We start from the raw sequence: 17,126 nt of genomic DNA on the forward strand, positions 1-17,126 counted from the left end.
TTTGGTGAATGACAAAACCGTTTAAAATTTACCATCATGATAGTTTGGGTCTTCTGGACATTGTCAAGTCATAAATACCAAGTTGTCTAATGCAGCAAAGGTTAAAAAGTGAAATTTATGAATAAATTTTTTCAAATGATCACAGGATTATTCCTCATTTAAAAAAAATGTGGCAGCAATTTAACTCCACTTCTTTTGCTTTTAAAGAATTATACTTTATGTTACATATTGCTAAAATGAAGCAGTAACTTTTGAGAACGTTATCTGGGTAATTTAGAACCATTTTTGCAATACATTCACAGCTTAAGAATCTCTCTTTTATAATGTCCTATTCATCAAAGAGAACATTCAACAGCTTTGAATAGACATCACCACAATAAAAATAAACACATATATTCGTTCTGATAAAGGGGCTTCAACTTGAAACGTTAACACTGCTTCTCGTCCCACAGATGGGCCCAAAGTACTTTCTGCATTTTCTATTTTTATTCCACATATATTCACCCACAATTATTTACTGGCCTGCGAAGGCATTAAGTATTCTAAATTATAGCTCTGTTGAAAGAAAACAGTATGTCCCACAAAAGAGCATTCAAGATATCCATTCTTTTCAATACTTTTCAAAGATGCGTGAAACCTTACTATAATTTGCAAGCTCAAACTCAATGAGAGACGTCTCTTTCAGCTGCCAACACAACCATTTTATTAAAATATTTTTGCTGAGATGGAGAACACAGTACAACTCTCTATATTGCCTCACAGCGTCAGAGACCCGGTTTTGAACCTGGCTTCGGGTGGCATTTGTGTGGAGTCTGCACGTTTCTGGTTTCCTCCCACATCTCAAAGGTGCTGGTTTGTAGATTGATTAGTCTCTGTAAATTGCCCCTGGTGTATGCACTGGATGAGAAAGTGGGATAACATAGAACTAGTGTGACCATGCTGGTTGGATTAGACTCTGTGGGTTGAAGAGACTGTTTCCATGATGCATCTCTAAACTAAAACTAATAATTAAACAGAATGCATTTTAAACACACAAATTAACTTGAGATGAGGCTCTGTCCAATCGACTCAATAAATTAAAACTGCATGCACAAGAAATGGATGAGTCCCAAGCTGATAATCTTATCTCTGCCGCTCTCCAACGAGCCACAAAAAAAAGAGTCAAATTTAACCCACCTGAAAACTTCACTGATAATCTTGCTATACAGTCTACCCCTGTTATTATGGACCGCTTGACAACGGATTTTGGTTATAACAGACGGAACATCCCCACAGTAATCAGCCACCACTGTCTCTTTAAGAACACAGCTTGCTAGTAACACTCTGAAGGTCACAGAAATTGACAAGCAATTGCTTCGATTAACACCTAACACAATTAAACAATGTAACAATCAGCCTTTGGTATTTTTAGCTTGCAGTAACAAAAATACACTTTTAGCTGTAAAAAGTACTTTCTACGCTCCTTTGTAAGGAGAAACTGAGTTACATTTAAGATCTATGTCCTTTCACCCTTATATAGAAGATACAAGATATAGAAATGATCCCGGAATAATAGGAAAGAAATGCGAAGAAAAGCAGTGGTTATACAGCATCATGTTTAAACGATGCATTCATCAAAGTTGTCATACTGTTAGTTAATTGGCTTAGTTGTCATACTGTTGGTTAATTGGCTTGGCAAAAAAGTAAAAATGCCCCTAGTGTATGTAGGATAGTGTTAGTGTGCGGGGATTGCTGGTCGGTGTGGACTTGGGCCCGTTTCCGCTCTGCATCTCTAAACTAAACTAATTTTATTGACCCATGGAACAGTTACAGGAAAAAGTAGTATAAGAAAATAACTGCAGATGCTGGTACAAATTGATTTATTCACAAAATGCTGGAGTAACTCAGCAGGTCAGGCAGCATCTCGGGAGAGAAGGAGGGGGTGGGTGATGTTTCGGGTCGAGACCCTTCTTCAGGAAAAAGTAGAATGAGTAGATGAATTTTCAGGATAACCCAAAGAAATTTGATCATTAAATCAGAGAAAGCTAGCATTAGATCTTGTAGATGTATTACAAATTACTATCGGGATAAAGATGAAGTATTATTATTTGTGTAATGAGTTGTCAACTAAAGATGTGTAGGAAAATAACTGCAGATGCTGGTACAAATCAAAGGTATCACAAAATGCTGGAGCAACTCAGCAGGTCAGGCAGCATCTAGGAGAGAGGGAATGGGTGACGTTTCGGGTCGAGACCCTTCTTCAGACCCTTCTGGCCCAATTTGCCCACCCCAACCAACATGCCCATCTACACTGATAAATGTTTCTTAAACGTTGTGATAGTACCTGCCTCACCTAGCTCCTCTGGCAGCCCACTCCATTTACCTACCACCCTTGGTGTAAAAATGAATCCTTTGCCCTCGGGTTCCTATTAAATCTTTTCCCCCAGTCACCTTAAACCTAGGTCCTCTGATTCTCAAATCTCCTACTCTGGATAAGAGACTGTGCATTTACTATTATTGCGGGAGCCTCGATCGGCCAGATGCGGGAGCTTCGATCACCGACTGCAGATGGCTCGATCACCCCGACCGCGGGAGAAAAGGAGGAAGAAGGTAAAGGTTATTCACCTTCCATCACAGTGGGGAATGTGAGGTCGCCGATAAACAAGATGGACGTGCTGCCTGCGCTGGTGGGGACTCGGAGGGATTGCCGTGAGTGCAGTGATCTTGGTGTTTGCGGGGACATGGCGCCATGAGAACATCCTGGAGTCTGGTGCGAGTGTGAACGGCTTTCCGACTGTTCGGGCAGCCAGGGACTGCAGAGAGAATGACAGCGGTCGGTACATCTCTGGTCACAGCACGGTGACAGGCGTGTGTGTGGCCCGGACACTGGACTGCTGGTCTCCGCTTATGCTGTATGCTGTATGCCCTAGGGATTCTCACACACCACTATGGTGGCTGTTTATGTTTAATCTTTATGTCGTTTTGTATCTTGTTGCTTTTTTGGTATGACTGTATGGTCAAATTTCACTGTACCTCAGAACACGTGACAATAAAGGACATTGAACCATTGAATAAAGTCCTAGCCTGCTCAGTCTCTCCCAATAGCTCCAGACCTTGAGTCCTGACAACATCCTCATAAATCCTTTCAGCCCCTTTCCAGCTTAACAACATATTTTCTATAACAGGGTGGCCAAAACTGAACTCAATACGCTACATGTGGCCTCACCAATGTCTTGAACAACTGTAACATGAATCCCCCAACTTCTATACTCAATACTCTGATGAAGGCCAATGTGGCAAAAGCTTTCCATCCTATCTACCTGTGAGGCCAGTTTCAAGGAACTATGTACCTACACTCCAAGATCCCACTGCTCTGCAACACTCCCCAGAGCCCTGATATTCACTGTGCAGGTCCTGCCCTGGTTTGACTTCCCAAAATGCAACACCTTGCACTTCTCTGTATTAAACGCCAGTGGATATACTACACCACCTTGTCAAGACTGTAAAATATGCATTCGCTATAATTTTCTTCAATGTACCACTGCATACGAGTAGCGCAATTTATGGATAGATCCTTGCTGTCAGCAAAGAGACAAAGGCAATGTCTGCTGACCTCAAACATTGTCCAAAAAGATCTATTGCCAAGTTGCATGGACTTTCTTCTCTCTGACTTAAGCTGCTGTCAGGCATCTGTTCAACGAAATCCCCACAGGTCACGAGTCGTGATGTTATCCATGCTGCCTGTGCATGAGATTAAGATCCACTGGGAGAAAGCATGGAATGGTGAGGGGGTCGGGGGAGAAGGAGGTAGACTGCCACTCTTTTTAAAGAAACATGTTTTAGACTCTCAATAAAGATTGGAAATTACAGATAAAACTAAGGCTGGGCTTATACACAATAAATAAATTACAATCTACTGACAAAGTAAATTATAATTTTGGGTTAGAGAGGGGCTAAATAGTAATCAAACATTCATTCATGATTTAATGTACAAAGAATAATATTTTTGAGATAATTTACAGCAAGACCAGATCATAAATACCATTAACATTATCATCAAATCACTGTAGATTCTGGCAAAGTCTGCAAAAGAAAGGCAGAAGATGGAGGAAGGTGAATCACTGACAGCAACGTTGGAATTTCTGCTTTAAAAAAATTACATACATAAATCCCAAAGTGACTGCCATTTTCTCAATGCATCACCAAAACATAAAATATGTTTGTAAAATATGGACGTTAAGATGCTTTGTCTGATGATCACACAAAATAAGTGCATTCTCGTCTCCACCTTGTCCATTTGATTTTTTCTTTATGACAGAAACCAGGAAAGTCTCCAGTGGCTCATCAACATAGCCATTATTCATCTGCAAGCCTCGACACTGATATCAGCAGCTCTTTAATAATGGGCACAGTGGAGAGCAAGAAAAGGGCGAGGTGGCTATACATTAAAGGGGAGGAGAATTAAGGACTGGGAAGAGAATCAAGAAAAAGGAGCATTGAGTGGGTAATAGTGAAAGGGGAAGCCAGAGGGCATAGGTGTCCTATTGAGCCTACTTGCACGTGCAAGAAGGAGCTTGCATGCCAGTATGTGCCAACACGTGCCCACTTATGTTTACAGAGCAGAGCTGCTCTCAAGTCATCTATGGTAGTTAGTGTCAGAGGTTCATGACCCTCAGAGTGATGGAATTTCTCTTCATCTCAGTCTTAAATGTCTTATCCTGATCTTTTGAGACTGTGACCCGTCTTTTAGACTACAACCATATGCCATTCTTAATCCCTTGAGCCAAGATGAACAGTCCCAAAGCTGTCATCCTCAAGCCCTGTCAGAATTGTACACTTTTCAATGAGATCTTTCATTCTTCTACATCCCGATGGATACAGGCCTCGTTGACCGAATCTCTCCCATATGACCCTCCTGCAATTCCAGGATCAGTCTGGTGAATCTATGTGGCATTCCTTCTACAGGAAGTAAACTTTAGGCAAGGAGACACAATGGTGCAGTGGTAGAGTCGATGTCTTACAGCACAAGAAACTCGGATTCCATCCTGACTACGGTTGCCGTCTGTACAGAGTTTGTACATTCTCCCTGTGTGGGTCTTATCCAGATGCTCCGCATTCCAAAGACATACAGGTTTGGAGGTTAATTGGCTTCAGTAAAATTGCAAATTGTCCATAGTGTGTAGGATAGTGCTACTGTACAGGGTGATCTTTGGTCGGCGTGGACGTGGTGGGCCGAGGGGACTGTTTCCACGCTGTATCACTAAACTAAACTAAAGAGGCTCAAACTGGACACAATATTCCAGACAGGTTCTCACCAAGGTCCTATACCGTCATCACCTCCAGTCCAGAAGCAAGATCACTTCAACTTTATTTTGCTCTCATCACTTATGACTTGCAGAGCTTCAAGACACCGTCACATTATGCAGTTATGAGTGGAAGGGAATGGGCCTTACACTAAACATTTGTAACATTAGCGTCCTATATCAATCTGCCCTTTCTGCATGACAAGAAATGGGGAAAATGGTGTCCCACATCACTGCAGATATCAAAGAAATTCATCATCTTTAGTGTGCTGGTACAATTTTTTGCTGACTGAGGAAAATCAAAAGTGGCAAAGCCCATGGTCTATTCAGCAGCAGTAATTACTGCTCTTCCCTATTGCTCTGAGACATGGAGTCCCCACAGCAGGAATCTCGTTTTCACCTCAGGCCTTTGTGACTTCCTCCACCCAAGTGCCAATCACCTCCCTTCACCTGTATCCATCCATTAGTTGCCAGACTTTGTCCTACCCCACCTCTCTTTTCCAGATTTCTCCCAATTCCTACACGTGTCTGACAAAGGGACCCGACCTGAAACATTGTCTGTCCATTCCCTCCACTGATGCTCCCTGACCCCGTTGAGTTGCCCCAGCACTTTCCGTTTTGCTCAAGATATACCAAGCTACTGGACCAGTGCCACAAATGAACATATGAATGAGAAACAGGTGGCGGTCATTTCGGCCCTCAAGACAGTTCTGTCATTTAATAATATCACTGCTGATGCAATGCATTCAAGTCGGTATTGGCACCCAACCATTTTTTGGGGACACACAGAAGTAAAAGAGGTGAAGGAGAACAATAGCTCCCCTAGCACCTATTCCGTCAGCTCATCAAGTACCAGCTAATCTTTATGTGTCAGAGTCTAGGCATCCATGCCTCATCAGCACCCTCAGAACTCAGATGTAGTGGTGGTCATCCTCCATCTTAAGGGATGGCCAAAAAAAAGTAATGAGAAGCATCACTATGGAGTCCAAACATGCCCTTAGTTGACAGGCTTCCAGCCATAGATGCCAGATTGCTTCAGAAATAGGAACCTTGAGCTGCTAATTCTGTCATCAGAATGACCCACCAGTTCAATCTGGATTAAATTCACTGATTTTAAATCTTGGATTAAATTTAGGATGCATTTGGTTGTTGAATACCTTTGAACATTCAGGGCAAAGAGGCACTACACTGGTAGAATCAAGGTAATTAAAGTCATATCCGACTAAGGTCTGGAATTAAAATCTCAGACCAGAAGTGTAAACCCAGGAAAATAGTAGCTAGGAATAAAATATAAGAGAATGAAAACAGTTAGAATGTTTGGAAAACCTCTCTTTGGCAATGCAGAGTAGGAAGATAGAAACAAAAATATGAACACTTCAAATATATTAAACTTCTACATGTACATGAAGAAGATTGAAGGCAGATGATCATAAAGAAAAAGGAAACGGGTTCCTAATAAAACTTTTCAGTTATAATCCATTCAAAACAATTCAGCATACTCATTTACTTCAAATACGTGCTTAAGGGGTTACAACAGTGGCAACCAACACAGAAAATAAAGCTTCAGTGACGACAGCACATCTGTGTATGAGCATCCAGTCACATACAATGGAGAAGTGTTGATTGAGATACTGACAACCAGCTACAGTTCTTTAGTCTAAGAGCAGATGCAACATATGGAATTAATCAACATAAGCCAGCCTGCCACAAGCTCAGAAGAAATGTGGCTGGGAGCATAAGAAAATACTTAGATAAGGAGAAGTAATATACACCAGGATGCCTTAAAGAACACTTCTACTGATAATTACCTTCAAAGTTAATTAAAAGGTTAATATTTCCGATTCCCCTGCTCGTGGGATAGTTTTCTTTCTCTATAGGTATTGTGATGTTTCCATGACTCCCATTACTTGTTGCAGTTAAAGAGAAAATTATTCCAATTATAGGTCGGTTTAGTTTTTTTTAAATATAGAGTTTTTATATACAGAGTAAGTGCAGTAAAGTAAATGCAAGGGAAAAGCACATGCAATCTGCTGAATATGTGCCTGATCCAGGCAAAAGGTCTTAGAGCAAGCCAGAACTTTTGAAACTGTGCATTCCTTAACCATTTAAAAAAAATTACAAAATTAATGGATTTAGTACACTTTCACACATCAAGCTTAAAATTCACATTCACTGGTTAACAAGTGAATGTCCAAAATTCAAATTTTGGTAATTCAAAAATCTATGAAAATTTTTGAATGGCCTCACAATGCTCAATAGCTTTGCAGACAATAGCAACTGAATGGTTCCTTCTGCAACACAATCTACAGGCAGCTCATGTGCTTTACGACCAATATCCCCACAGGGCAGTTATCTTATGGCTTCAATCCAAAGTCTGACAAATTCTCATACTGCTTTATGAATCACTATTTCATTCCGTTTTGTATGCCTTCATTAATTGGAACCTTTACACAACAGGCACACCATCATGGGGACCTGGATACAAGCTGTTCAACACCAATAAGGATCGGGGTTTAACTTGTGGTCTTTTTGACTGCTTGATAAATAAATCAGTAAAGCATAATTTATCATTTGAAGGTCTGGCTACTGGCAACATCAGACTTGCTTTTGAAAAATGTGTCTCACATTAGGTTGTATTTGTTCCTGTTCTCCTCCATCAACAGAATGATATACATTCACACCATTACTCCAAGGTGACCTAATAAATCAAATGAATTTCTACTGTGTTTGGTAGACACCAATTGCGACTGGGTAAAAAAAAAAGCAGAACATGGAACTTTGCAGCCATCGACAATCTTTTGAAAATGGATTTGTGTTATAAATTCCCAATCAAGTTTTCACAAGGGGAGCACGTTATCTCTTACCTGTGAGATTGTCAACACCAGCCCATTGAAGGACCCTAGAAATATACAAAAAATAACAATATAATTATATCTGGACTTCAGGAAACTGTATTAATCAGTCACATGAATTAAAACAAAGTAGAACAATGTGAATTTGCTCCTGAAAATAAACTGTGGGCTAATCCCTCAAGAATACATCAATTAATCAAAAAGTGGTTTGGTATCACAATAAAATCATGACCTTCAAGGGCAGACACAAGTAATAAGAATAATTGTACTGCCTGAAACAAAAACCTTATCCTGTAACCCAAAGAGGGATTGATTTGGCTACATATTAGTATTGGTGTCATATTTTAAAATGCCCTTTTGTATCATTCAATGGATTCACTCAATGAATACACTGTATAACTAGCAAAATGACTTATTCCAATTAACTTCATTCTTCTGTAACTGAAATTTAATTCTTACTTTTAAAATTAAAAGCCTATAAAGCTCGGTTTTAGTCAGGCTCTTCTCTGTACATCTGCTTCAGAAACTTTGCAACAGAGTGTATTTATAGACAAATAGAGTATTGAAGACAAAAAGCAAATCACTGAAATTAATTTTATGTTGGGATTTTGTAGTGACAACTCATTGGTTGTAAGGATGCAAGGTCCCAATAACACCAAAGAACTGTTCTTGACCTTTGTTTATAATGCAAGACTGTGATTATAAGGTGTGATTTGTTTCCAGAGGTCTCAAATTTAAACTTCACCTACATCAACATTGTAATTTCATGACCATTTGAGTTAATTGTTTAAAAGGCAGACAGACATCTCCAATTTTGTGTTTTTAGTTAGTGACCTTCTACTGCTGAAGCATGGAGTAAAAAAGCTATCCCTTTCCTGACAACGTTACTTCATCCTGGTGAGCATGGTTTGTCTGACTTTTCTTCTCATCACAAAAGGAATGGTTGCCAACCTCTTTTTATCGTGAAGATAGTGCACCATCATATCTTGCTGTTCATTGTACAAAACCCATGCAAGCAAAGGTAAAAGCATGCGTCATTGGGCCACAAGCAACAAAGTACAAGTTGTTACAGCTAGAGATCAGGAAGCAGATAACAAATTTGCAAATCAGGGCCAGCAAGAGCATCTCAAATATGAAGCAAACCATTAAAATATCAACTCGCAATAAATAATAAAACTGCCTGCCATGCAGTCAGTGATCCAACAGGAAAGATATGTGGCACGTATTTCTGGAATAATATCCATCAAAAATCACTTCACAGTTTGCAGAATTCCTGATATCTATGGCCAAAAGTACTATTTATTTTGGAAACATTATTTTTTGTACAAAATGGATACCTCTAAGCTCTCACCTTTTGACACATTTTTGTTTTAGCACCATAAACATTGATTCATTTAGACTATAGTTAACAATTTCATAGATCTTCACAACAATAAAGGACCACACCAAACAATATTTGACACTAAATCACACAAATACAGATGGCCCAAAATCAATGAGAGAATGAGATTCTAAAGAGTATCCCATCAGGGGAGGGGATTCCAGAGCTGAATGCCCAGAACACTGAACGACGGTGTGGAAATCTCAGGGATAAGCACGGTGCCAGCTTTGGGGAATTGCTGTGATTTCAGGTAGCTGTAGAACTGGAGGAGGCTGCACATGAAAATAAAAGGTCATGCGGTTAAAACAAGGATGAGGATTTCTAAAATTGAAATGGGGATCTTATTGAAACATATAAGATTATTAAGGGGTTGGACACGTTAGGGGCAGGAAACATGTTCCCAATGTTGGGGGAGTCCAGAACCAGGGGCCACAGTTTAAGAATAAGGGGTAGGCCATTTAGAACAGAGATGAGGAAAAACTTTTTCAGTCAGAGAGTTGTAAATCTGTGGAATTCTCTGCCTCAGAAGGCAGTGGAGGCCAATTCTCTGAATGCTTTCAAGAGAGAGCTAGATAGAGTTCTTAAGGATAGCGGAGTCAGGGGGTATGGGGAGAAGGCAGGAACGGGGTACTGATTGAGAATGATCAGCCATGATCACATTGAATGGTGGTGCTGGCTCGAAGGGCCGAATAGCCTACTCCTGCACCTATTATCTACTGTCCAATTTGCTAATGCTGTCAAACACACATTCACCATCCTACCAGCGGTGCAGTGGTAGAGTTGATGCCTTACAGCGCCAGAGACCCAGATTTGATCCTGACTACGGGTGCTGTCTGTATGGAGTTTTGTACATTCTCCCCATGACCTGCGTGGGTTTTCTCCGCATGCTCTGGTTTCCTCCCATACTCCAAAGACGTACAGGTTTGTAGGTTAATTGGGGTAAAATTGTAAATTGTCCCCAGTGAGTGTAGGATAGTGTTAGCGTATGGGGTGATCGCTGGTCGGTGTGGACTCAGTGGGGCAAAAGGCCCGTTTCCACGCTCTAAACTAAACCTGCCAATTCAGCAATTCATTTGAGCAGAAGTGCCTCCTTGTAACAAATGAATTGTGCTCATTAGAACTACAACCACATCGGGAGGCCTTGGTGGTGCAGCGGTAGAGTTGAGTTGCAGCGGTAGAGTTGCTGCCCTACAGCGCTTGCAGCGCCGGAGACCCGGGTTCGGTCCCGACTACGGGTGCTGTCTGTACGGAGTTTGTACGTTCTTCCGCGTGGATTTTCTCAGAGATCATCGGTTTCCTCCCACACTCCAAAGACGTTCAGGTATGTAGGTTAATTGGCTTGGTGCATGTGTAAATTGTCCCTAGTGTGTGCAAGCTAGTGTTAACATGTAGGGATCGCAGGTCGGTGTGAACTCGGTGGGCCGAAGGGACTGTTTCCGCGTTGTATCTCTAAACTAAACTACACCCAATCTAGACATGCAGTCAGCAAAGTGGTCTTATCCAGTTTTGTTCATTAGTCCTGTTCACCAGTAATCTTGTGTTTAATAGAACACTACAGATTGCAATTGCACAAGGACATGGAAGACAGCCTATAAATATTCCAAGAAAACCCACATATCTCAAAATGTGTGAGTACAAAGATGTCACATTTTATGACTGCTATTATGGTCCTATACAAGATTGGTTTGAGAGGTAGTTTTTTTAATGTTGGGGGGAGGGGGGGTGGGGTAGAAAACCATGCTCTTTTTCCAGATGCACACATCTGCTAGGAAATCCATCTGTCAGCACATCTGCGTAGGTTAGCCTAACATGTTGCAGCATGGAGCTGAACCAGTGCAGCTGTGCTGGCAGAATGGATAAAACAGCTGGAGGAGCCTTGCCCTCAGATTCTCCAGCAAAATTGGAGAATATTTATAAATAACTTTCAAGCATTCAAAATTACTCACCGTTTTAAAAAATTCACGAAAAACCCCCTACTGAAAATGCATACATACATAAATTGCTTTAAAAAAATCAAAAGTACCAACATTGATACAAAGATTGATTGATTGTCATGAATGTTAAATCTGTGAAACACCTTATCACCAAACTGTCAAGTCAGCAATACATTTGACCAGAAGTGCCTCCTTGCAATTAGTGACTTGTGTTTGTTAGAAGTGCTGCAAAGTTGTAGTAAAAATTGGATGCCGGCAACCAAGTTCTCTTGTGTAGGAAGGAACTGTGGATGATAGTTTACAAGATAGACACAAACAGCTGGAGTAACTCAGTGGGTCAGGCAGCATCTCTTGAGGAAAGGAATAGGTGATGATTTGGGTCGAGAGACCCGAGTCTGAAGAAGAGTCCTGACCCGAAATGTCATCTATTCCTTTTCTCCAGAGATGTTCCCGACCCGCTGAGTTACTCCAGCATTTTGTGTCTAGCTAAGTTATCTTGTTTATTTTACTGACACCTTCGTTCTTGCTCCAGATCCACCCTAACACAGCAGTTTCAAATCCTTGGAGGTGGGAGATCTACAGAAGTCGGCAGCATTGAGATGTCCACAGGCCAGTGGCCTGCTGGATGGAATGCTACACCTGTTTTCACTCGGGAACAGTATGATCGGACACCAGACCCAGGTAGATGCCAGCAGATTTTTTTCCCCCATGTTCTGCTACTTCTTTCAAATGCAAACTTAATAGCAATGCTGGCCATTTTGAGATGAACCGTTTTCCATGATTCAATGTAAAAACAAACAAAAACACAATGGCCAAAGACAGACAAATAGTTTACATTTACATAGACACAAGGAACTCCAGATGTTGGTTTACCAGAAAAGATAAAAAGTACTGGGACAACATCAGCAGGCCAGACGTCTCTGGAAAGCATGTATAGGTGGCGTTTTGAATTTGGCTGAAGAAGGGTTCCGACCTGAAACGTTACCTATCCATGTTTTCCAGAGATGCTGCCTGACCCGCTGAGTTACTCTATATCTTTTACATTTACAGAATGCTTTTCATGATACCACATTGTACTGCAGAAATTATGCTTGAAGTATAATCTACTTGTATAAAGCAGGTTCCCAAACACCGTGATAATGACAAGACAATGTGTGACATTTGAAAACATTGAGCCAGGAACACAGTAACCAGGAGGCAAGCGGTAACTCCCCTGTTTATTTTAAGATTGATGTCAGTGGAACAGTGGGGGTCCAGTGTAAAACTTCAGCCAAAATGCAGTGTCTCCAACAGTGCAGTGTTCCCTCAGTACTGCACTGATGAATCGGCGTCATAGGAATACTGAAAGTTGCTTCCAGCTTTCCAACAAAGAAATTAGGAAATGTTCTCATAATGCATGAGTAACAATCAAAAAATGTTGAGAGTGAAACAAACTTTCTAATTCATAGCATTCCCAAAATAAAATATCAAGTGAAAACAGAAACCTAATTTTCAAAAGGTTTGACCTTTAATCATTAAAAAAAAAAAGGTTTTTGAACAACCCTTTCATCTGCCATAAAGATATGGCTAAACATAATAATGTGTCTTAGCACACAGCGTTACCAATCACGGCTCTTAAAAATACCATTTCTTCCCTCCCACCTACCAAATGGGATAAATGAATTAAAAAGTTAATGGATGATAAAAAACCCCTGGAGTAAAACGGGGAAACTTAATATGTAAAGCCTGGGTTGGAATAAATAGTGTTTATTACAGCCCAAGTATTTAGAGTAGCACAGTGGTGCAGCAGTAGAGTTGCTGCCTTACAGCGCCAGAGACCAGTGTTTGACCCTGACTACTGGTGCTGTCTGCATGGAGTTTGTACGTTCTCCGGGACCACATGGGTTTTCTCCAGGTGCTCTGATTTTCTCCCACATTTCAAAGACGTACAGGTTTGTAGGTTAATTGGCTTTGGTCAAATTGTAAATTGTCCCAAGTGTGCAAAGAAAGTCCTAGCGTACGGGGTGATCGTTTTGTTTGGTGCAGACTCAGTGGGCCGAAGGACCCGTTTCCGTGAACTCTAAACACTCTATTTAAAATTCATTAAACACAGAACATTACCTTCTGCCAGAGCTAACTTTTTTCCAATCTGATAGCTCTTATCTATTCCTTTGCTGTACAGTTCCTCAGATTTCTTTTCACTACAGAAAGTTCTCACAGTACGTATGTTGGAAATGGTCTCTTCTGCCGTCGAGCCGACAGCTGCAAGCTCATCCTGGAACTTTTTGCGTAATCTCTTCACAGATTCTCCTGGATAATCAACATAAATTCATGTTATTACCATCTTGGGGAATGGGCATTTACTGAACAGATGATATAACTGACAACCAATTATTAAAACTCTTCTTTTGAGAAATACATTCAAATTTGCAACCGGATTTCAGTCTTTTGTTTGGTTGATTTCCTAAATTCACCATTGGCAAATATTGTTCAGAAAACAGCGTGGAACAATTACATGGAGACACCACAAGCTGCAGATGCTGGAATCTTGAGCAAAAATGAAAAGTAATGCGGCAGGTCAGGCAGCATCTGTGGAGGGATTGGACAAGCATTGTTCCTGGTCAGAACCTTTATTTATACCAATGGTGTATGGGGTGGAAGCTGGAAAGGAGAGGTAGGGGTAGGACAAAACATGGCGAGTGATAGGTGGATACAGATGAGGGGAGCGTGATCGGCAGATGGATGGACTGTCGGTTTCATGTGCGAACATGTGCCAAAGCACTTTCTCTCTCCTGGAAATATTCTGCACGTTGAGACCAAAATTGAACTTACCATAAAGCACTCCTCCAATGGCTACAACTGGGACAGACGCAAGGAGTACGCCAGTCAAAGCTGGACTTACAACAAACATGAGAACGATCGATCCAATTATTTGTAATGTATATCGCAGTAACATGGACAGGTTTACCTGCAGCAACAACAATGTATAATGATGACTAGCTTTGACAAATATCTGTACTTACATTGGCACATAATCTTTATATTTTCAGTTGCAATTATAATATTATTGGTGATAAAACACCCATCACTGTACGGAAGCTTCACCACTATACGAAGAATCAAAATTGCAACTGCCGCATTGGTCTCTAAGTATTTAGAACAATAAATTTTGGGGAGCATGTTGTAGTAATCTGCATTTCAACTATTAGTTTGTATGAAGCAGCATCACAAAGAGATCTATTTCCCTTGTATTTGTACCAACAAATATATGAGGTTAGTAATGGCCAGATCATTCAAATTCCTTCATATGGCATCGAAACATTTTCAGAGTCCACACTCCACAGAAAAAAAATTGGTATTATTTACAATATTGAAATACTTATTTTCTACAAACACCAAATAGTATGAACTTTATACCGAAGGTGCAATCTTAAGTACTCACTGTTAAGGTATTCTGAATGATCTGAGTATCAGCCGACAAGCGGTTTGTTAATTCTCCAGTTCTGTTGGAAGAGGATATTTTAGTTGGAAGAGGATATTCAAATATTTGAATATAAAGTTTAATTGCACATCTATGTTGATCATATTGACGTAAAAAATTAGAATGGACTGGAAACATAAGCTATGAATCACAAATACAAATGCCTGTAAAATAAATCTCAACACTTTGCCTTTCACTGCAAAGAACCAAGTCAAGAGGAGATACAAAATGGCGGAAATGACAGAAGGCGGAAAGGGGTGGAGATGGGATTTCCACCTTCCGTCTCTATCTCTCATTTCCCTTTCCCCCGACTCTAGTCTGAAGAAGGGTCTCGACCTGAAACGTTGCTCATTCCTTCTCCCCAGAGATGCTGCCTCTGAATTACTCCAGCATTTTGTGTCTATCTCCGGTTTAAATCAGCATCTGCAGTTCCCTCCTGCACAACAGTTAAGAATGTTTGATTCTCATATGTACCAGCAACGGAACAACGAAATTCTTACTTGCAAGTCAACTCTAAGTAAATTATTTATGATGCTTTATGACATATAAATATAAAGAATTATTTTTTACAGCTTGGAACTGCTACAATTTCAAGATGTACCTGAAATTTGCTTTGGGAATAGAAGTGGCAGTGGTGGAAAATAACTGGAGAAAACATTAGAACTCAGCAACATAAAGCAATTTCAAGTGCTAGTTCTCTAGACTTGGTTACACTGAACAGACTATGTTGAGGGAGCACATAATATTCATAATTTTGAGGATAATTAGATAAAGCTCATGATGCTAAATGATTTGAAATTTTAATTATGCTGCTGCATGGGAAGAAAATCTAATTTACTAAGATCATTGTCAAATTAAAATATGGAAAATAAATGTCTCTCCATTTGATTAAGAGACTTAAAAGATAAAATATATTGCAAATACATAACCTTACCACCATTAAAATTATAATTGTCAGTAAGTAATAAAATAAGTGATTAAAAGTAAATTGCTAATAAGCTTATCAGTTTAATAATGCACATTGACTGCATTACTATTAGCTTGCATGCAAAGCCAGACTTTGGATGAATAGGAACAAAGTAATGGAGGAGAATACAAAGAACAGGAGGCACCTTTTCATTGACACTAAGCAATATGACTGCTAATGCAGTAACGGACCAATTTTTTTTTTTTTAATACCGTCTCCAAGTAGAGTAGAAATATTACAGATTTGATCAAATAAAAACTTACATTTGTTTTATTTTATACATTACAAGATTTTAATCAAGACTTTATTGGCAGTTTTTCAGGACTTTTTCATTAAAACCAGTCATGACTTTTAAGTGCATTTGTCTGTGTGCTAAATCAGAAAATACATTTAGCACCATTAATATTCACCTAAATTTAAACAATAACAGCTTTAAACTGAAGCTACTTTATGGCAAGCAATGTACATTAAAGTCAGAGCTATAGCTTCAAAATAAAACTGCACATTCGACATTTGCAGATGAACTACTTTCTCCCATCCCCCTAAACACAAAGTTCCAGTATGATTAAGGAATAGTGGCGATGAAAGCTTCTTTCGACTTAGATTATTTAAACAGGTCTGCTCAGACTATTAGCTGGACCTGAAATTAAAAAGGCAGCCTTCCATTTACAAAGCATCTTTCTAATATCTTTGATTTCCCAAAACACTTCAAAAAATACTTTAACTGTAGGAACCATTGCATTGTAGGAAATGTGACAAATAAACGTTTACAATGCAAACATTCTCAAATGGCGATGTGAGAATGATCATACATCTGCCAACATTGGGCAAGGTACAACATGGGCCCAAAGGAGAAAATCTCTCTTCTATGAATTGGTATCTCTTATGCCCATCTGAGGGACCAGACGAGGTGAATGTCATATCTGAAAGATGGTACAACACATACTTTCAAAGATGCACAAGGGTCTCACTCTATATTTAGTGCTTAAGATCGAAAAAGAAACATTTACAGAATATTTCCAGTTTACGAGGTGCATACATGGTTTCCTTCTTGTCGAGGCCAGCATTCATTATTCAGAAGCCTGCGTCTCCATTCATTATGTGTAGGAAGGAACTGCAGATGCTGGTTTAAACCGCAGACACAAAAAGCTGGAGTAACTCAGCGGGACAGGCAGCATCTCTGGAGAGAAGGAATTCAGAAGAAGGGTCTCGACCCAAAGCGTCACGTATTCCTTCTCTCTGGAGATGCT

General features: G+C 40.0%; 1 protein-coding gene across 3 annotated transcripts in view; it reads right to left on the reverse strand.

Moving 5' to 3' along the window:
• LOC144605895 (uncharacterized) overlaps nt 1–17,126 on the reverse strand; it is a 116,110-nt gene that overhangs the window by 78,997 nt on the left and 19,987 nt on the right. For all 3 annotated transcript variants that reach the window (XM_078421546.1, XM_078421547.1, XM_078421545.1), the window contains exons 8-11: nt 14,871–14,931; nt 14,261–14,396; nt 13,550–13,738; nt 8,147–8,181 (exon numbers count right to left, since the gene is read on the reverse strand). In XM_078421546.1, coding sequence (XP_078277672.1) covers nt 8,147–8,181; nt 13,550–13,738; nt 14,261–14,396; nt 14,871–14,931 — 421 coding nt within the window. The remainder of the gene's footprint in view (nt 1–8,146; nt 8,182–13,549; nt 13,739–14,260; nt 14,397–14,870; nt 14,932–17,126) is intronic.

This window comes from Rhinoraja longicauda, chromosome 25 (assembly GCF_053455715.1).
Source record: "Rhinoraja longicauda isolate Sanriku21f chromosome 25, sRhiLon1.1, whole genome shotgun sequence".
Lineage (NCBI taxonomy): Eukaryota > Metazoa > Chordata > Chondrichthyes > Rajiformes > Arhynchobatidae > Rhinoraja > Rhinoraja longicauda.